The sequence below is a fragment of the Glossina fuscipes genome, unplaced genomic scaffold (assembly GCF_014805625.2).
Source record: "Glossina fuscipes isolate IAEA_lab_2018 unplaced genomic scaffold, Yale_Gfus_2 3, whole genome shotgun sequence".
In the NCBI taxonomy this organism is placed as follows: Eukaryota; Metazoa; Arthropoda; class Insecta; order Diptera; family Glossinidae; genus Glossina; species Glossina fuscipes.
Genome location: NW_023998417.1, coordinates 7599672 through 7622539, shown reverse-complemented (window position 1 = coordinate 7622539; position 22868 = coordinate 7599672). Strand labels below are relative to the sequence as shown.

The 22868-nt window shown below is 30.8% G+C and overlaps 1 protein-coding gene across 3 annotated transcripts in view; it reads left to right on the top strand.

Annotated features, from left to right (window-relative positions):
* Positions 1-22868, top strand: part of LOC119634798 (homeobox protein homothorax) — a 289120-nt gene that overhangs the window by 251905 nt on the left and 14347 nt on the right. For all 3 annotated transcript variants that reach the window (XM_038029184.1, XM_038029183.1, XM_038029182.1), the window contains one exon: positions 13916-14064. In XM_038029184.1, the coding sequence (XP_037885112.1) occupies positions 13916-14064 (149 nt within the window). The remainder of the gene's footprint in view (positions 1-13915; positions 14065-22868) is intronic.

The following is a 22868-nucleotide window of genomic DNA, read 5'->3' as shown; positions in this document are numbered from 1 at the left end:
TTTTTTTTTTTTTTTTTTTTTTTTTTTTTTTTGTTTCCCGGCTTTTGTTTAAATGGTGGTATTAACCCCTTTGCCATCCATCCTTCGGCTGATATTGGTGATGCTGTTGTTTGTTGGTGCTGCTGGTTTTATGGTTTAAATTTTATGGTGGATTTGTATGATCCCGGTGTTGCACAATATAACTGCTCTTGCCTATACTACTGCTGCTGGTGGTGGTGCTGCTGATACGGCTGCTGCTGTTGCTGTTGCTGTTATTTTTAAAGTGCATTCATTCGTTTTTGTTTTACTTGATTATATGTCTATACTACAACCAAAAAAAAAAAAGGAAAAAAGATTTTGTTTTCATAGTTAATGTTTTTGTTTTACTTTTTCTCCGTCAGTTATAGTTATTCCAAAATACATATAATTTTTGTTACATTGTTTTTCTCAACTTTGATTGTTTGCGCTAACAATGTTATAGCAGAGTTCTTCGTAAACATAAAAACGAAATAATTGCATTGAATTTTTCCGTTTTAATGAATTAAAACAAAATTTTGTTTTAAAAAATAAAAATAATTTCGTATTTTAAATAACCCAAATTAAATATCTCTTACTATCTCTTACTTATCCTTATCAATGCAAACAACTTTTTTAAAAATTGCCAGTAAAGTGTTTCCAAAAACGATTTCGAAAATATTTCCTTTGTTCCATTAAGTTTAGCATTATTTCCGTTTAGAATCTCTTACGTTTTCTTACTATTCGTAGACTTTAAGCTCGTTTTCAAAGCCACTCGCCCGGAAATTGCACACATCCTTTAACTCGTGGTAATCGATCGTGTGGTTAATAATAGGTAACGTAAACGACATTGAAGCAACCTTAGCAGAAGACCTTTTACTTTCCTTGTTTTCTCATATACGCCATAGCGTTGGACGCCTAACCAGAATCCGCAAATTCATTACAATTCTCATCAATAGTAAGAAATAATGAAATGAAAAGATTCTCGCTGTTGATGTAAAGAAGGAAAATTGTTTCTAGACGTGAAACATTAATGAAAATATCGTTTTCCAGTTGTGTTACCCAACAGTATTTCTGCTTACAGTTCATGTAAATTTCCGCTCAACTTTTGTCTTATAAAGAAAATTCCAAAAGAATCGCTTTACATATTTTTCTTGCAATAGAAAAGTACAGATTATCAATGTTGTGTAGGTAGATAGATAGATAGAGCTTATGATATTGTCGAAGAACTTTTCTTAATTTTAATGAACGACTAGTAATAGTATATTTATTACAAATCTAATGGTCTTCGACTAGAGAGCATAATTATAAAGGCACCATAGTTTATTGGGAGCATATGTCTGTATACATTACTTGTGCTTGCATTTCTCTAAACTCCACTATTGCTTCGTGGATCATGTTTGAAAATTTTTTCATCCCACGAAGATCCTCTTTTTCCCATCTGTCGATCGCAGAAATGTTACTCGTTGTTCTTATATATATGCGACGAAAAGTGTACTCCTGTACTCTCCTTAAAGAAAGTAAATTTATTGCACTGCTTGAGTTAACAACGCATGAAAGTAGCTAACACCCTTAGGCCCCTTAGCATACCGTTCTGATTCCAAAATACTTTGACTTCATTTATACAAAGGGAAATCTTTGCTAATTTTACCAAATCGTTGTCATCACCTTTATCGCCATCATAACACTCATATAATATTCTTTATTAACGATTTGATCTTGCGGAAGAATTTCATAATGCATAGCACCGCGATAACCGAAGAAAACTGTCAACATTAATTTGATTCTTGGGCATATTGAAGTGGTTCCTTCCTGGATCTTGGCTACGTACGATATTCGCTCAATTGATCTATTGTTTCTAAATCATACACAACGATCCAAATCGTATCCTCCGCAATGATACATTTCACGGTGTCGCACTATCACAAAAATCATTCTCCCTCCGACATAGTAAAAATCGAAAGGCAAACTCACTTTTGTATGCTTGCGAAAGCATGTGCAACTTTCCCGCAGTTAAATATATTGATATAAAACTAGACATAGATGTCAAAGACAAGTATTACGAATCCACAAAGAGAAAATTATAATTTTATGATATTATAGTAACCGCGAGGTTTAAATGAAAAATTCACCATATTTTGCATTGACAGTATTATGTTTGCATATATTAAGAGAAGACAATATGTATATATAGGCAGTTATAATTGCATTTCTCTAAACTTCATTATTGCGCTGTGGATTTTTCTTTCCAACGGGGCCATCGTCAAAAGTATTAATGATTCACGTTGCTACTGCATAAATATATATATTAAGCGAAAAGTTTATTATCCTTTTCCTAGAGGCGTGAAATTTATTATATTTTGTTCATCTCCATGACTTACAAATGGGAAGATAAACTCTGTTTATTCTCAAGTTGTAGGTGTGATTGTAATTAAGTTTTCAATTTTTCAATTTTTTCAAGCAAGTTTTCTTTTATTTTAGTTTACATGGAAAAATCTATGCAAAACCAGTTATCGAATACTTTTTTTTTAACCATTTAAAGTCATCAACGATCGATTGTAGTCAATAGATTATAGTTTGTTTATTAGCTGTCCTCCTTTATTGGCTGCTGAAAGGTCAATAGCTCATTAAATATTTGAACATTTTATCGCTAATAAGCATAAGTTGCAATAAATAATAAAAAATTTTCAAAACACCCACTTAATAATTGTTTTTTTTTTTTTTTTTTTTTTTAAATAACATTTATATATATATATATACATATATATGCATATATATGCATCTACAAATGATAATGCCAGAGATCAATAACAATAAGTACGTGTGTATTTGTGTATTTGCGTGTTTGTATTTATTATTTCTGGTGTGTGGTCCCGCAGTGAGAATTATTCATTTACTTATATATGAATGATTATGGTGGTGACGCTGATGATGATGATGATGATGATGATGATGATGATGATGATGATGATGATGGTTATGATGATGATAACAGTAGTAATAATAATAATAATGATGATGATGATGATGATGATGATGACGGTGGTACATTTAATTGTACATTGAATTCGATTCAATTCAATTCAGTTAAGAGTGCATACAAAAACATCAACTCAATGTTGGTTAAGAAAAGGCATTGTTTTCATTTTCTTTATTTTAATGTCAGCCAAGCATGTTGTACGTGTCGTCTGTAAACACTTGAAATAACAAGCTTTAGCACCCATATGTTTATTAACATTTTTTTTTTAAATGAAAAAAAAAAAAAAAATAACAACAATAACAACACCACCAGCCATCAACTACAAGAATAATAATCATAATCAGAAATATATAAAAGAAAAAAAAAAAAAAAAAAAATTTATATATATATATATATATATTAATAAGGAAAATGTGGCTTAAATGAGACTTAAAATTAAAACCAAGCACTAGACTGACTTCAGTTTGAAGTGTTTTCGTAAAACCACTTTTTATAATTTAAACACTTAACCATACAGATGATTGCGTATTCACATACGTATATACATGTCTGCATATGTACACATATATATATATATATATATATATTTATTTACATGAGATCTTTTAAAAGTTTTCATAATCATAATGCACACACACACATTTAAGTGCATTTGTTTATATAGAAATTATTTTAAAATGAATTTCAATTAAATGAAGAAAAAAAAAAAAAAAAGTACGTATAACGCATTTTTTTAACACTTTATGCCGCGCATTGCTTATAATAATAAGTAAACACTACTTTACTTTATACAATCAAACAATCAGTAGCTGTGAAATGATAAATTCTTTTTACACAAATCAAGTTTTCTCTTCAAATTTGTTTGATTATTCATTCATTTTCTTGATTACATTCAAACATACCAAACCAATCAATTGTTTTTATTGTTTATTTAACTTTAACACTAGAATACTGATGGATAGAAGTAACTATATATATATGTGTATATAATATATGTAAGTTTGTGTATTTTAATCAACATTTACAAAAAAAAAAAAAAAAGAGAAGAGAAGAGAAGGAAAAAAACTTTGCATTTCTTGCTTCTTTTGTTTATTATACACACATAGACATACAATAATTATTGACTTTAAACAGATTTCCGGCCAAAGCGCAATATTACAGTAGACATGTACTGAGCGCCATATTTGTTTTCCTTTCACATATGCACTAGACATGGTTTGGTGGTTAAAGAATGAAGAAGTATTGCATGATTGACATTCGATTGGCATGATTCTTTTTAATAAACATTTTTACTGGACGTTGAAAAGATAACTTATTCTTAGCTCTAAAAATAAATTGCATTAAAATACAAATTTCTTAGATATTCACCCAAGTGTCTATGATCGTAATACAAATATCGTAACGCGATATAAAGTTGAAAAAAAAAAAAAAAATTAATTTACAATTGCCATATTCACACACACAATGATATATATATGTATATATAATTTTCATTAAAAATGTTGTTTAGTGAAACTTACTAGGAACTCACTAGGGTAGATAGAGTCTTTTGCCGATAGCAAAATTAGATGTCCGAGAAGACTCAGTAGAGCTTGATTACAGACTAGTACCATCCGTTGTGAACATTTAGTACCGAGTAATGCATCTCAATGTATTGCAAAACCAATTCTAGCAGCTACGGCTTCATGTCATCTGAAAAAAAAAGCTCAAGTTGCTGGCTTGGTGAAATAGAGTAGTTTTGCTTATTAAGGAAATCTCTGCATCACTTCACTTATTTTGCGATAAAAATCACCTATGTCATTTTGACTTGAGCCATTACAGTCAGGTTCTAAGAAGTTCGGCGGCCCTCTTCTCTTTTAAAGACATTTGTAATATCGTAACATTGCAAATAGAAAAATAGCATGATATAGTGACTTTCGCATGATATAGCAAAGTCTCTTTTTTCGTCTTAACAAATAAATCCAGTTGAGGCCTAAGGGTTATCGGTATCCCTCATAAATGGAATGAATAATCAATGAATGCGATTACGAGGATTATCTCTATGTGTGCCCGCGTTTCCATTATGTCGTTTTTATTGCCAGTTATTACTGTTATTTTTTTTTTTCTTACTGTTTCCTCCGCTTCGAACTGCATAAATTTTTAATAAATTTAATTAATCTTTATTATAAAATATAATTCGTTTTACTTTTTTGTTAATCTTGCTTTTTATTTTTGCACATTTTTATGAATTCCCACAACCAACTGTCACATAATCTTCGATAGCCGTGTAAAATTTATCACTCAATTATGCATAGGTTGCTGCAATGCAAGTATCGCATGTACATACAAACTTAGCTACATAATAATAATAAAGAAAAAAAAAAAATTATACGCAGAAATATATATATTTATAAAAAAAACTTATAAATAAACTTTGTAAAACCACAAATAAATAACACACCGAAAAATTATTTTCATAAAAATTTTCACTAAACAAAAACAGCAAAGAATTAATACCTCAAACAGCAGCAATAATTGCAACTCTTATATAAATGCACACAAATGTGTTGGTTTTTTCTCTTTTTTTTTTTTTTTTTTTTTTTTTGTTATACAAATTATTAAGCCTTTATATGCGGGTTTTTTGCCACCACCACAACAAATTAAAATTGGTTTGAATTTATTTTTCTCTGTTTTTTTTATTTTTTTTTATTAAACTCAACGTCACTTAAAAATGAGGGCATACTAGACTTATCGTTTTATTTGCAATATTTCCGAACTGCATAACAGATGAGCTTCTTATGCACCGACTATATATCGTATTGAAAGGGGTTCATCCGACCAAAAGTATTCCAGTAACCAATAAATATCCCACACATGATTTTGCTTGAAACTGAAAATAAATGTGATCCACGTGAGTGTCAGAAAAGACCAAAAAAAAAAAAAAAAAAATATCGACTTAAATGTATGCATCCGAACTAGCTATATATATTCGTATGTCGATCGGCTATACTCAAATCAGGTTATAAAATCAATATTTCATTAGTATTAGTATACCGCGCACTGCAGAAAATGTGGCGGTGAAGGTGACTTTCGTTATTTCTGAATTTCAGAGACGTCTAAGTGTAAATGAATTATGGCCTTCGGCAAACTTACCGATACTTATTAGACTTAAGTAATGCGCATCCAAGAGTCGTCCCAATGTGAATATAAGTTCCTTACCTGTTTTATTGCATATCGTAAAGCCGCGCACTATAATGAAATTTATTTTATTTTTTAATTAAAAAATAAAATTCCAATAAAGGAACAATTTAAGGTGTAATGAATATTAGCGGTTTCAGAGAGTTTTCTTCTTTTTTTTTTTAAATGTAAAAGAAATTTTCTACTGTTTTTGTTTTTTTTGTTTTTCAATATATATTTTATGTCAGTCAGTTTGATTTGATTAATAAAAGCAAATAAAAACATTACAGTGGGACACGGCTATCTATTAAATACCCTACACAACTTCACATAATACTGTTATTTACATAAAGACGTTGCAAGAGAAGGCTTTATACGGGAAGTGAGCGAAAAAGTGGTCCCATCTCAACCAAAACACACATTGGTGCACAAAATGATGGATCGAGTGATCCAGAACCGTAGACAGATTCAGAAAGTGATTGTCAATAAAACGATTTAATAAAAGTCGTATCTATCTCAAGTTTTTGTGAGTGTTGTATAAGTCCGTAAAAACTTAATACGCCCTTGCAGCACAAAGGGTGTGGGTTACAAAAAGCGATCGGCTTATGTCTTTAAATCTTTAATAAGTTTTCTTAAAGAACTTAGTTAGTTTGTTAGTTTGATGTGACTACGTTAACTACAGAAGGAGATTCTTCATCAATTGGCCAAAAGGCAAAACAATGTACTTTGTGGACATAACAAATCTTAAATCCTTTCGGTTTTTTTTTTTTTTTTTTTTTTAATTTGTTTCTCTTTCTCTCTCCCAGTAGCTCCTCTTTTTTTCACCGTTTCCGCATAAAGTTTCCTTAATAATGATATTTTTTTGTTGCATTATAAGAAGTAACAAAGAAAAAAAAAAAAAAAAAAAAAAATACAAATCTAATATGTATAATGGACGTCACCGAGAAAATCGCAAAATTTACTGCAAATTGGAATTTTGTGCATTTATTCGAAAAGAAATGGTAGCAACAGTAGCAACAAACTTATACATATAACAGAAGGCGAAGAGGAGAATAAAAAGAAAAAAAAAAAATAAAAAAAAAAAATAAAACTATTATAATAATAGCATAAAACTGTAACATATCCTCTCTCCAGAGTTAAACCATTACAAATACTCACATATAGCGACTAGTAATGCATGTATGCAACCAAAACTTATATATATATACATGTCTATGCGCCTTTGCTTGTACGTATGAGAGTGTGTTAATAATCTCAGGAAAAGCATAAGGAACTTAAAAAACATAATATTCTCCCGTTTAAGTCTATGTAACCATAAATATAGAATTTAATTTATTTTCTTAGTGTTGGTGAAATTGTTGTCGGTGTTGTTCGGTTTGTTATTTCTATCAAATGAAAATATTATTAAAAATCAACCCATGTATGTCTTAAAGAAAAATAATTTCAAGTCTTTTACTTGAAAATAGTAAGTAAATTCTATTACATTTTAAGTTATGAAAGAACGAATCAATGGTTTATAGATCTGAGTACAAATTTTTAATATTAATCATCAATGTTTTATAGGCGCTTCTCACTGCATCTTCTTTTTCTTCAAAGTCCCCTTCAATGCAATAGGGCCCACCTATAGAGCCAGAAGTTAAATTACAGTCAATGGTTAATCTCTATTTATTTGTTTTCCCAATCTCGAAAATGACAAAGATGCGAAGCCAGGTTTAACGCTCAGTCTGTCATGTCTAATCTATACCACACAAAACAGTTTGTATTGCTAATCAACAAATAAATCTTTGAAATCATTTTTATACAACGCCCAGAGGGACATGAGATGGGCCCCGTCTTTTATTATACTCTTTGTCCGTCCATCTGTTCATTTAACTGGAAGTTTGGCAGACACTCTCCTACAAAAAAAAAAAAATGCTATGAAGCATCTTGAAAATTCATAAAATTCAAGATAAAAATTTACGAAGACTGAATGTATTCCTCACAATAATTGGTATATACAGGAACTCTACGAAGCATGTTTCGTTTATCTCACTTTTGTTAAAGAATAAAAAATAATGTAAGTTTCAAGTATAGTCGTTGGTAGTAATCGACCAGTAGAGTAAAAACTCCAATCATATAATTGGTCCTAAATGATTTTTTTTGTTATCTAGGAAGACATGTCAGTAGCAATAGCATTCAATTAGTTAAAAGGAAACATTTTCCACTGCTCTCCTCTATTCTAATCATTTCATTGCTTTATCTTATGGCTGTTTACAAATATTTGAAGGATAAAACGTAGATTCTTCAGTTTTCTAATGAAATTTGACAAAGGTATTATTCAAGGTACTGCTCACCTAGCGCTTAGGTAAATCTTATTGCTTTTTAAACCGACCGCGTTAGTTGATATATTGCGTTTTGTTGGGTTAAAGCGAACGAAGATATCTCCTTAGCTACTCAGAATATTGATCTGAGTTGTGGATGTCAAGTTAGAAAAAAAAATACTCTACTACTCCCCACTATTGACTACTCCCTGAGAATAGCAGTGTACCCTGTACTCCAAGTAAGCCTTTACTGTTGTTCGCCATAAATTGTTTATTTATTTCAATTTTTAACTCAAGTCTTTGATAGCTTGCTGCTTATACGCAGATCCACTCCATGGCCTTACCGTTACTCTGTTTCAAATGTTTTTGGCAATAAGGGTGACAGGGATTTTGAACAGTTCGTACTTAGAACTTGAAGACTTTTTTTTTTAGGAGATTCAACATCATGTTGTAGTTGCAACAATTTTAAACACTAAAACCTTACACTTTATTTGAGTTATAATGAATTGTGGAAGAGACTAAAAAAAAATGTATCCCCAATGATTGCATAAATATCAAAATTATCCCAAAGACAAATCGCATTTTTGGAACTTTTTTCTTTTTTTCGATCAAACATTATACTGTGAGTTATAATAAGTCGAGTAAATTAATAGTTACGAGTTAAGTAAGCCTCGCCTAAGAATAGTGTGCCATTCAATGCTTAGCAGGATGGAATGAATGACTGCACTACTTTGCCATAAACATATATATAGTTCACAAGCTTTTACTTCAATCTCGAAATAGACATTTCACTAAAAGGCAATTTGACGGACAGACGATCGCAAAACGTTTGCGATATGTTTTGTTTTTTTCGTTCTTTCTTATCGATCAGATTAGTTCAGCCACTGCAGCACGTATGTATTTTAATGAATTTCGCATGAAATGTTAAGATAATAATGCGGAAATTAACGCCAAATCATACTAATTTTATCTATGCGATAGAAATATTACAATGTTTAAAGCGTTTAATTGCAGATATTTATTAGATTACCAAAAATGTGCACGCAATCGTTTATGTACATTATGTATGTATGTATATATGTATATATGTATGTATGTATGTATGTTATGCATTCACAAACATGTATATGCGCAGTACGTGTTCATTTTATCAATATCAATAATAAACTGATTAAATTTATACAGACAATTTCATGCTTATGCACACACATACATACATTGCTTGTTTTAGTAGTTTATGTTTAGTTTAAACTTGAAAACTTTTGAAACGTTTAGTTAAATGTATGCATTGAAATTCTGATAAAATTTATTTACAAGTAAATAAACAGTAATATTACTTAAATACATATATGTTTAGCTGTCTAAAAAATAATGAGCGCCAACATTAAAAACATTATTTTTATATCGCTTTTATTACTTCGCGGCTTTTATACATGTATATGAAATAGAAGCGTACAAATGTATGTTGGTTTTCCTCTCTAAATTCGCAATATTTTTTAGACAAAATTAAACGAGCGATAGCACATTAGATAGGAAAAAATTGAATATTATTCTATCTGAGTTAAAAACATTGCTCTCGCACGTACGTACATACACATGCTTATTGTGCAAATATAATAAATATTTATTTTGCATATGATTTTGATAAACCGTGACAACAATAACAACAATAAAAACAATAGCGACCAAAATAATAAAAGTTTATATAATCATATGCAAACCTAAGAGAAACTAATAGCTTACGACAAACAAATAAACGAACTAAAAATAACTAAAACCCAACCACCAAGTTAACCAACCAACTGTTATTATGATTATTTTAATGCTGATGCTCTTAGTAGTCTGTTTATATTGACATGGATGCAAGTTTACATACCTTCCAAACAAAAAAAAAAAAAAAAAAAAACAGAAAAAAAAGGTATAATAATTATAGTTTAGTTTTCATGTTAACATAATGTGTGTGTGGCGGCTGTGTGTGAAAATTAATATTTTGTCATTAAAACGAAGAGAAGTAACCATAAAGAGGCTTTTTTCAGATATAAAAAGTAAACGTAAACATAAACACGCAAACATGCAATATTTTGTTTATTATGTTTATGCATAATTTGAAGTTAATTTAAATAAATTTTTTTTTTTTTTTTCTTTCATCTTCTTATCTATTGTTAGGTTTACACATACAAAGTACAGAGATCCTCTCTTTTCACCTTGTGAGGTTGTTGTCTAACTAAAGTTCATGCTCATGTTGATTTTGTTTGTTTCTTTGTTGATTGTTGTGTGGATTTTGTTAGCCAAACAACTACCAAAAACAAATCTAACAACAACTTGAAAATAAATAAAGTCTAGATATATGTAATGTAGAAGAAGCATAAGCATTTACGTCATTTCTACGACCAAAGGATGAATCATTTTTCCATTATTCTGTTTGTAACATCTGCAACTAATGTCAAGCTTCTGAACAGATATAATTGTCCGTCTTTTTCCAAGTCTCGGCAAGTGGAACCGTCCAATGGCCATCAATTGAGAATTGGAATTTACCACACGTGGTTCTAGTATAGTCCAATAGATCTTGAATTTTGGAAGTACAAGCCTTATATACCTTCATCCCACGAGCCAATATATTTCAGTTCAAAAACTAAACTAAACTGACATGTGACAAAGTTGCCCCTGATTCTTGTCGCATAAATGTAAACATATTCTACAGAACTAGTTTCAAAAGGCCGCCGTCTATACGCTTAAAATCTTTACGATTAGTCACCTTTTGAATAGAGACGACTCGCTAAGATTTACGCAGACCTGCACAAAAAAAAAAGGAAATACGATCTCGACAATCGTAACGTTTTTTTAAAATTTGCTATCACGCGTTTCTTTGCGATCTTTCTTAACCTCTTCTCTGTTTCTTTGTGGGACATTTTCTCATTCCTTCTCTGTCTATTTTTGTTTCTCGTTTTTTTTTCCCCCTGTGTCTATCTTCCGGTCTTTCAATGGGTTTTCTCTCTCTTTGTGGGTCGTTGGGCATAGCGGGCTTAAGCCTTTACGATAGGACGCGACTCACTTTTAGTGAGTTAGTATCTGCGGATAGCCGTTTTCTTGAATCTCTTTCTCCTTGAAAACAATTTTTTTGTTTAAGACTTAAACAACGTTTATCTTCAAAACAGTTTCCTCCCACAGATCTGCCATGGATCAAAATTGGCGAACCATATTGCTTTGCTGTTACAAAAGATAATCAATAATGAGCTTACATAAAGCTCTCCCAAGGCTAATAGGTTAGTAAAGAGTTGTCACAATATTATAAAATTAAAAATCAATCCCTTGAGTCATTTGCGTCGAAAAAATATCATTCTCTAGATAACGGGCCTTTTTTAAAGTCTAGGTTATATCATTCGTATAAATAAAAGAAACTACACCGAACCGTATATCGTATAAAACATTTGTGAATTTTCGGAACACTTTAAACTTTAATTAGTCAATTAGCCGAAGTTTGCTTAAAGAATTGGTAAAATAATTATTTCGTACTAATTTATGAGAATTTTTCTAAAATAAATTTCATAAATAAAATTAATTAATGTTAAATGCGAACGAAAAACAAGTTTTATAAGGAAAAATAAATTTAACCTCATGGCACTTTAGTCTGAACTTTAAACTAAATAAAGCACTTTGCTCTTCTAATCCAATTATATATATGGAATAAATAATTTTTGGTATACATCTTTTTTTTTTTATTCATCATAAACAAACTATGTGATGCTTGGAACAATAGCACATAAATAACTTACAAGAGGCTCCGAATAATTCTAAACAATGGATTTCCAACATAACTATAAGTATGATATATAGCAATAAAGCATTATTTTTTTTTTTTTTTTTATTTTTTTGTTTTTTTTTTTTTTTTTTTTTTTTTTTATTTTTTTTTAATTTTTTTTTTTTTTTTTTCTTTTAAAAAAATTATTTTTATTTATTTTGCTTATCATTCTTGAAATTAATCTTGAAAAAGGCGTGTTGCTTATTGTTATAATAATGATGTGCAAAAGCCACTTGTAGGCATAAAATGAAAAAAGAGAAGGAAAACGAAAAAGAAAACTTCTCCATATCGTGTAGTGTAGTGTAGTGTAGTGTAGTGTAGTGTATACCACTTTAAATTCATTCAACTTAAAGTGCATTATGCATAATTTATGAATTGTTAAGTTTTTGTTTTTCTTTAAATCATTTTTCAAGTGTTGCTTTTAAGTGTTATTCAAGTGATCTAATTTCTTTCTTTTGAAAAAGATTTTTATATGGAGGCAAAAAAACTTTTACAAGAACGCCTGCCTAATGAATCTCTATAGTAAAAATTTTGAAGTGTTTACTTCAATTTTATCTCCAGACACTCCATAGGATTAACAAATTTAAAACAAATTTATTAAATATGGAAAGAATTACATACATATATATATATATGATAAGTATGCTTGTAAAGATTATTAAAAGCTCTGCTTTATGGATGAATGATCTTTGATCGATGCGTAGATTGTTAGTTCGTCGAAACGTCTGCAATACGCAGAAGGCAGCTTCAGTAACCCTACAAGTAAGAAGTACATTATTGATCAGTATCATATAATTGAATCAATCTTAGCATTTTCGTGTGCTCTTCTTCTATCGGTCTGTGTAATATTTTTGGTAAAAATTCTGCTCGACGCAAAAATTAAGATATCAAGCTTGCAAGTGGGCGGAAATTCCAGTGAAACCAATCGCCTCTCATTTTAAACCTTTTCTCTCAATTTGATAGATAGAACATAGAACAGATTTCGATCTTAACAAATTTCCAAGATTTTTTCTAATGTTTCTTGTCATACATCATAGTCTGCCTTATTATATAACATTATTTCTATACTGTTTTCCTTTGACTGGAGTTGCTAATGCCTCATGGCTAAATGGTGCTATTATCTAAGATCACTTAACAACCTAATAAGCGACAATCAATCAAGTCAACAGGTTCAATATTTCAATCTTTCCGGTTTTCTTAAATTGCATACTCTGGTCGACACTAGTGCATTACTGCCTTTCTTATGAAATTATGGCGGATATGGCAGCAACTTTTGCATTTCTAAACTGTTCCTTGGACTCTTTAGACTTAAATGCAATTAAATTATTTATTTATTTTTTTTTGGTTTAGATCCGCAAACAATGAAAAGATTTATTTAGTTATTTTCCAAAATTAAAAGTTTTAGCCTAAATACGAAATAATACTACTTTCATCAATTAAAAAAACCATTCAAATCTCCTTTAGATTTTTTAAATCCAAGAAAGACTTGCAAGTTTTACGCAAAAAAAAAAAAAGAAAAAAAGAGACATTTGTCAGCAACAATTAATGGTTTCAAATGCCTTAAAATATATATATATATATATATATATATATAAATAAATTCTTGATTAAATAAATTTTGCTTTTGCGCTTCAATTAAATTTAAAGCGAAAAAAAAAAAAAATAATTGTAATTAATTAATTTCAGGTGACGCCAGCAACGCAAGCATAGGTAGTGGCGAAGGGACGGGCGAGGAGGATGAAGATGCGAATGGCAAAAAGAACCAAAAGAAACGTGGCATTTTCCCAAAAGTAGCAACCAATATATTAAGAGCGTGGCTGTTTCAGCATTTAACGGTAAGTCTATCAAAATCATACCAAATTCACCATTTTGTGTAAGCATTGAAAGACCATAAATACACTGCCAAACTAGAGGCGTATTTTACCCCCAAGACATCAGCAATAACGTTGATAAGAAGCAAAGCGAATCAAGAACAGAAAAAAAAAAAACAAAAAAACAAAAAAAAAATGATATAAAAAAAGAGGAAAAAGCATTGCAAAGAGTATAAGCAAGACAGCCATATTAAATGTCGATAATTAACCGTTTAGTAGCCTATAATCAACACAATATAAAGTAGACAGACCTACAGACAGCCGTACCTATCAAACACCATGTGCATGCATGACGAACGCTAAAGCTAAAACAGCCATTGAAATAAATGTAATAATACGTTAATGTAGCAAAATGGTAAAAAAAAAAACAAAAGAAAACTGAATAAGTGCAGCGTTTATATCTATCTACTCACACATACTACGGTATATAAGCAAATACATACATATATACATTAGTACTTAACTTAAAAGCGACCTAAAAAATTCAAAACTTAAAATTTCATTTATATGTGTATAAGTATATGTATATGGATATGTATATGTATATATATATATATATATATATATATATAATATGTTGTGCATATATATATATAAAAGATCGACATTCTGAAAATGAAGCACTTTGTAAATTACTTTATATGATACTTGCGCCACATTGGTGTGTTTGCGTGTGCATTTGTGTGTGTGCTAACCAATAATAACAAAACCAACAACAAGAACCGCTATGAAAAAAAAAAAAAGAAAGACTTAACATCATAACAGACAGCAACAATAACGCAAAAAGGAGGAGGTAGCAACTTTATATATACCATGCAAACGGTGCACACTTATTTGGATACATATAACTGGGCATGTATCGCTGCAGTTATCTATATGTTTAGCATGACTGAATGATAGACAGTTAAACATTGGAAAAGACAGGCGAGACTGAAAGACAAAACAGACAGACGGACATGTATACTCCATATAGACAATGTGCAATGGCAGTAAGCATGTCGCGTTTAGACCAGACACACGACTGCATTGAAAAGAAGCTTGCAACGAATATGTGAGTAAAGTTCATAATTAAATAAGAGCAACAAAAAACAATAATAAAACAACAACCGTGCTAATGAATAAAAAGGGCGAATATTACAACCGTAAACGACAACACGAAGAAGAAGAAGAAGAAGAAGAAGAAGAAAAACACAATAATAATAATAAGAATAATAATAGCAATAATAACGACAGTAACAATAAAAAGTAAATAAAAAAACATATATAAGCCAAACTTAAAATTATGGCCGTAACATATGATGGGAAGGTATTGCAGTAAGAACTAAATTAACTTGAAATTGAAAAAGAAAGTCAAAGAAAGAAATATTCGTTGAAGTAAAAACATTTTATAAATTAATTGGAACTTTTCGTACGCTATCTAATGTTGCTTTCACCTAACTAACTTCCGTTTACTGCACATTACGCAATTCCCTAATGCGTTTGTTTCGTATCAAATTTATTCTTAAAAAATGTGAAACTTTATAACTATAACCTAAAGACCTCATAAAGTAAGATTTTATTCAATTCCTCGACATTTTGATTGAATGTGTTTTCCGTCTTATCGGGTACATTACATTTTGATCAGATCTTTTCGATTTTGAACGACTTCTAATGCCGCTGCCTATCTCTTCATTAATTCCGCTGCAAGCTCTAAAAGGCTTATCTAAATTCAAGTTGTTAACATCATCCAAGCAAGCAATGTGATAATTTAACATGTTTCCATACACATTGCAAGTTTTATATTGAACGAACGTTCGAACGAAGGCCAAGAGAAAGATCATCGAGAACTCATAAGCATTAGTTGCGAATAACTATCCTCTGTCCCTTGGTTTATACGTCTTAAACCAATTGTTTAATAGTTTAGCTCAGTTTTACTCTCACACAGAATAACTCTTCTCCGTCCCTCGGTATGATTGGCTTAAACTAATTTTTTAATTGTTTAGCTCAGCTTTGACATAAATTTAAATTTCAAATGATATCAAGAAATACATACATACTTACATATTGACAAGCATTCATGTCCAAAGAAGAGTATCCTTAAGCTCACTGATTGTTACAATTTCATAAAAAACATTTTAAAAAAATTTTTTGAAAAATTTTAAATTTTAAAATTTAAAAATTATGTTGCTTCCATAGTGTTTTATCTATCTGTCTATTTATCTATCTGGAAAGAAATTAACGTCAAAATTGTGCGAATATTTTCCTTACATTTGTAGAGATAGGGTAGAAACGTGTGCTTTCGTTAAAGCACCGGGAAATCTTTCTAATTTCCCTCGTATCAAGTTAACATCGGAACAACATCAGTCGAATCGGCTTATATAAACGTTCGCTATGAAATATCAAATATTTTGAAATTCGCTAACAATTTCTTAGCAGGGATGCTATTGGATTGTCAACGATTAAATTTATAGAAATCCATCTTTTCCACTTTACCGATTTAAGCTAAATGATTTAATATTATTTGTTTGTTGCTAAGTTCAAACTTTAGTGGCAACTCATAGTCACTCTGCGATGGGTCAAACTCAAAAGTGATTTTCAGTTCATAACTATGATGGTCTTTGGTTCTAGGTGACCGCATTGCTCACTTGATAAGTCAAAATTATCTGTCTGTTGCGTAATATTTACGTGTTGTATAGTCCACGTACCACTTAAGGACGTCGTAGTCCATAATAGTGCGAATTTCCAATCGTTTCATTTAAACAAAAGCAAACAAGCGAAATCTGTAACTGTGCAACGGAAAAAAAAAGACAAAACATAATTTAACTGCAAATTATTAAGTCAATGCCAAGTAATAAGCTTTGACAATATTATCAACCACAAATTCCATCCTTGCCAAAGTAATTTATAAAGATCTGTAGGGTAAGGTGCATTAAAAGCTCATGTTTATGTTATGCTTAGGCTACCTTCTCCTGCAAGAGCAACAAAACATTGTTCGTGGCTTTTTATGATCAAGCTCGTAAGTTCACAAATTAACTAAACATGTTCGTCGCGTTCACTCGCGTTTGATTTCAATTGAGAAATTAGAAAATTGAAAAGTAAAACCTTAGGGTTCACAGAGTAATTATAGCTTGGATCGGTGCACGTTTAAGGCATTACGTTACGGCGAAACATCATACTTGGCATGTGGCGGCAGTTATACCTTGGAGCTGACCTTATCTCGAACACTGTGTGACGAAAAGTTCCAAGTTGCCTTGGAAGTTTTGTTTTGAATCAGAATTTGTCATCTTCTAAAGGTCAAGTGTTCTCCTCTTTTAAATCGCATACGAGGAGGACAAGCAAGTGACAAGTGTGATAAGAATTCGTATCGAATTCGAATTCTTGCTTTTGAAAATTTTTCGCTGTGTTTTCGTTTCACGGAATGTAATCAATTAAGTTTTCTAAGCAAACAAATGAAAACAAAATTCATTCAGTTGAAGAAGTTTTTATTACTAATATATATATACATACATATATACATATATATATATAAACAATAATGGCCGACATCTTAAGGCCGCCTATATTGCACAATAACAACAACATTAACAATAACAAACTCAAACGAAAGCAGAGCCATTTCATATCTTAACATAAAACATGCTCGCTATTTAACACCATTATTGCAAGTTGTGTTGCGCTGCAATAAGCAAACAACAGCGAAAAAAAAAATAAGAAGAAAAATACATATATATAATCAAAACAAAAATACATAACGACGACAACAACAACATGAATTTTGTACAAATATGTCTACAAAACAATTTGCGCGCATGGCGACGTCAACAAACATTTTGTAGGCGACATCCAAGTGCATATGCACACACATATAATACATATACATACACATGCACATACACATCCACATAGACATCAAGAGACAAACGTGTACACATTGTAGTTCATATACATGGTACACGTTTTAATTAATGGCAGACAACACGTTCTAGCAAATGTTAAACTTGCCATGACAACCTTATAAACACAAAGTTAACATAGCATAAACAATCAAACATACATAACTAACTGTACATGTACATGTATGTATGTAGTACACATGAGCACATAATAAAGTATCTAAAAAATATTGAGCCTTATAGCAGATATAGCACAAATTTGAAAAGGTATTTAGTTATTTAATTAGTTTTAAATATTCTCATATTAATGAAAGCTCAATATTATTTAGACAATATAATCATATATTTTATATGGAAATAAAAGTTAAATGAAATTTCGTTTCATTGCAAATATCTTTATAGATATGCATATATATATATATAATGAAGCAATTGACTTTACTTAAAACGCATTTATACACACACACACACACACACACACACAAGCGTTTATATATAGATAGTACATGTTTTTATTATCTTAACTCTACCCTTTAGCTTAGATAGAACCGATGATACAGTGCTACAAACATTGGCTTTTCAAATATAATCAGGCATGCATGAAAATATGAAGAGCATGAAGAAAAACCTGAAGAGGAACTCATTAATGTACATGTTGTTTACGGGCGTATGTTGCGTATGTGCGTATGTTTATGCATGTATGGTTTAATATAAAAAAGAAGAAATTGTTTTATTTTTTTTTTGTGGTTCTTTCTGCACAATCTGCATCAACGCCATAGTCTAACATTTCAAATGTTCGTCCATCATTTTCTTCGTCTTTTCATCTGTCTGTTTGTCTGTCGCTCCGTTCTTTCTTGTCTGCGCAATACTGTACGATGCACTGTGTGTTTGCTGTACTTGCTTAAGTTTTTATTTGCTTTTATTTCATTTTAAATACAATACATATGCAAAAGCTTACTTTTCTAAAATAGGTATGTGCATGCGTATGTATGCATGCATGCATGCATGCATTTAAGCGTGTGAGTTTTAAAGGCGTGACAGTAATTAATTATTGTGTTGTATGGTAAATTAATAAATGAAATGGACTTTGTCTCACTGTGACATTTATATGCATTCACACCACACACATACAAATAATTCCTTAAAAAAGTATAAAAGAATTCTTTAAATAATAACACAAATACACATTCATGTGTATGTATAACACGGGCTGGCGAGAACATGTATGCAAAAGAATGGCGCTGAAGTATGAAAAGGAATCGTTTTTATTATATATTTAAATATTTTACTTTTACCTTTACTTAAGAGGCCATGAAAAGGGAAAGGTAATCACTTCTAAAGAAATATTCTCTTGGTGGGCCAAGTCTAGACAATAAATTACATGATTTTTATTTTAATATACTCTCATGATTGAAATTACATATGAATTTACATATGCATAATACAATTGTAAGCGGGAAAGTTGGGGTGATCACGACGTGTTATAGGAAAAAGAAAGAAGAAAAGGAGAAACAAAATCAAAATATTTAAACAATGAAAAATCCCTTAAAGAGTTTGCGCTTTAACCCAAACATGAATAGAAAATAAATTTTAACTTTTCAATAATGTCTCTAGCCTTTGGACTTTTTGTATACACAGCAACAGTCAAAGAAAATTTGGGAACAGGAAAAGAAGATATTAGGCGAGTTCACGCAGATTCTCTTACTTCATTTTATTTATTAATTAATTAAGTAGCTATGAAGCCGTAGGTCTATGAACCAGTGGCGTAGATACATTTCATGTGCAAAACAAAATTGTAACATAAGCGAGCATACAAGCTCCTTATGCTTCGGAATCATCGATTTCTACCAGCAAAGAAATATACACTACGGGTTTAGCGATGCGGTCAATTTTCTTCTAAATGTATTCAAAGAATTATCGAAGGATTTCAAAGTCAATAGTAAGGCATTCCATTATCTTGCAACATGAACAGTAAAAGGCTGTTGCCTGACTGTTGACTGCTGAGTTAAACAGACGAGGTATTAACATGAAAGGGTTTTTATTCGATCTAGAAAGTCGTGCAGTCGTTTAATTAGAAGGTTTGAGAAGCGACATTGAATAGTTTTGTAGAGATAAATAAGCCTAAACCTAAATTGTAGACAAGCGGGAGAAGAGAATTTTAAAAATGCATGAGCGAAAGAATTCTTTCAATTGCTACGCATGTGACTGTCAGGTCGACCAGGTCAATGTTTCCACTTGATCAGTAACTATCAATATATATATCTAAGCTTCATTTCTATTTTTCCACTTACTGTTGTGACCATGAACTTTCGAAAAGCATATGATGGGCGCGTATATGCTCAAGCAAGCGGACGATTACGCAGACATGACTGACAGCCTTATTCTGGATAACGTCACAGCGACGTCGTAGATTTTATTTTGCCCTGACTTCGTTTTACAAACAAAAAAAAAAAAATTGGTATCGAGGAATTTTATTGCTCTGGAATACCAAATTTGATAGGAAGCCTTAAAAGCAATGACAAGAAAAGCATTGTTTGCTCTTATGACGAACGGCATGTCAGAACGCCAGAAACATTGTTTCCTCTTACGACTAGGAGCCTATCACAATGCCAGAATGCGACTGCACATCTATTCAGAATTTTATTCTGGTTAGATATATGTTACATGAATCTCTAATGAATATATTTGAAATTGAAGTGACAAAGGGAAGAAAATATTTATTGCATCCCGACGCTGATTGTGACAAATAAAACCCAAGATCTTTTGCAAATATCCTTCATTTACTTTTACTTCATCTGTTTATTGAAAGCACAATCCATGACAAAGCACAAGAACATCCTCTATACTTGTGGAAAAACTTACGCTTCATTAGTTGAATGTTGATTATGTCATCAATTCGATGGATTTTAAAAATATTTTATACGGACTTCTAACTTAACTCTTTTAGCGTCAATATTGAAAAGTTATCGAATCTTTATCTCTTTGCATGTAATGTGTAGTGACCTTTTAAATTTAAAAAAAAAAAAAAAAATTAGATTTGTTTTTAAAAGTAAATCTATCCACCTTAATAACTTAACCTAACAATCAAAAGTTACTCAACTCTTGAAATTGGTGCATGATGTACCTCACTCTCAATAATAATCCTTAAGTAAAAAAAAGTAACCAAAGTAGCCCATGCATCTATCTTTTTTTGGTTCGTGTATAGAGAGACACGTGTGTGTAGAAGATGAAACATTTATTTTATCTTTTTCGGTGTCATTACAAATCTTTATTTAAATTTCTTACAAAGTGCATAGAATATAAAACGTTCTCGTAACTTTATCCACTGACCGGAAATAAATGAATTTGTAATGCTTCATTTAGAAGAAAATCCAGCAGCAACGACGACCACCGACCAAGTCATGCCATTATTTGTTTGCTGCTGTAAAGGAAATTCAAAAATTATACAAAAAAAAATAAAAAAAAATGAAGAAAACTTTGTAACATAACATTACCGTACATACACACAACAATTCTGGGACATTAAGATAAGCTACACAAAGATCAACTAAACTAGACAAAAAAAAAGGATTGACCAAAACAACAACAACAAGAACAAGAACAACAACAACAGCAGCAGCAGCAGTAGTAGTAAGCATAAGTATATTGAAAAGGAAGAAAACTAACATATAATGGATTTACGATAACTTTATTGTTGTTGTACAATAAAAATGACTCCATAAGGATTTTTGTTCACTATTGGCCACAATATTAGCTATTAAGCTATTATGCATACAGCAAAGTGATGAAAATCTTTAATAGGATCACAGAACAGAAACGGAAGTCTTGGAACGTTTCGATTTTCATTTTCATAAAATTTATATACATAATGATAAAATTTTATTTTCTTATAGACGTATTAAAACGTCAGACAACGTAAACAGGAAATTTGCATTTTTTTTTTTTTTCTAATTTTTGTTCGCAATTTCAAAATAGAAAATAATTATATGTATTGGATATAAATTCTAGAGTGGACTGATTCGAATTAATTCTTGAGATCAAAAAATATGCTCTTTATTTATTGCTTTTAATATCTACATAAACCTAAGCCTATGAATTTTACAAAGCCTTTCAAACAGAGACAAACTATGATATGCAAAAAAGTTGTTAGGAACTCAATGAAATTGAGGATATCATAGCATTTCCTCCTCCCCTCGTTAGCTTGCTGGTAATATCAGAAATAGGGGCCCATCTCTTTCCGATATCGGATTTTTTGTATGTCTTGAGAATTCTTTTTCGCACTGATATGAAACGCATTAGCAGGTGCTTCAGGAAATCAAAATGTGGCACACGATCTTATCTTACTTTCCTTACGTTCCTTGACGAGAAAACTAAACAAATTCTTTAGCTATCTTACTTTACTTGAAGCTAGTAATTGCTGTTATAAGAAGCAATGGCATATTATTTTTATATTATAGTTTCTTCAACGTAGTTCTGCGCCCGCTAGGGATCTTTTCACATGTTGTAGGAAATTTTTTTTTTTTAAAAATTGACAGCATAATAGAATTGCTAAGTGGAAGATTATTGTTTCTCCGCCATTTCAACTAAGAAATGATAATTTTTCGGAAATTTTAATGAAATAGATAGAAGAAGAAGTGGAGATATGTTAAAGTGCATCTTATATTGTAGAGCAGTACGAAGCATTTGCTGTAACGATACTCAGAGAGGGAAGCTTGAATGACATTTAAGAGCAGCGCTAGAGAAAAGCCAGTGCTAGCTTAACGCTTAACGTTAAAAAATCCCGTCGTAAAACTCGTTCGCTTGAGAAGTAACTTTTTGCTATGCAAATATCATCTGAAATGTTAGCGGGATTTACTTGAGTAAAAATTTGTTTTTTTTTTTTTTTTTTTTTTTTTT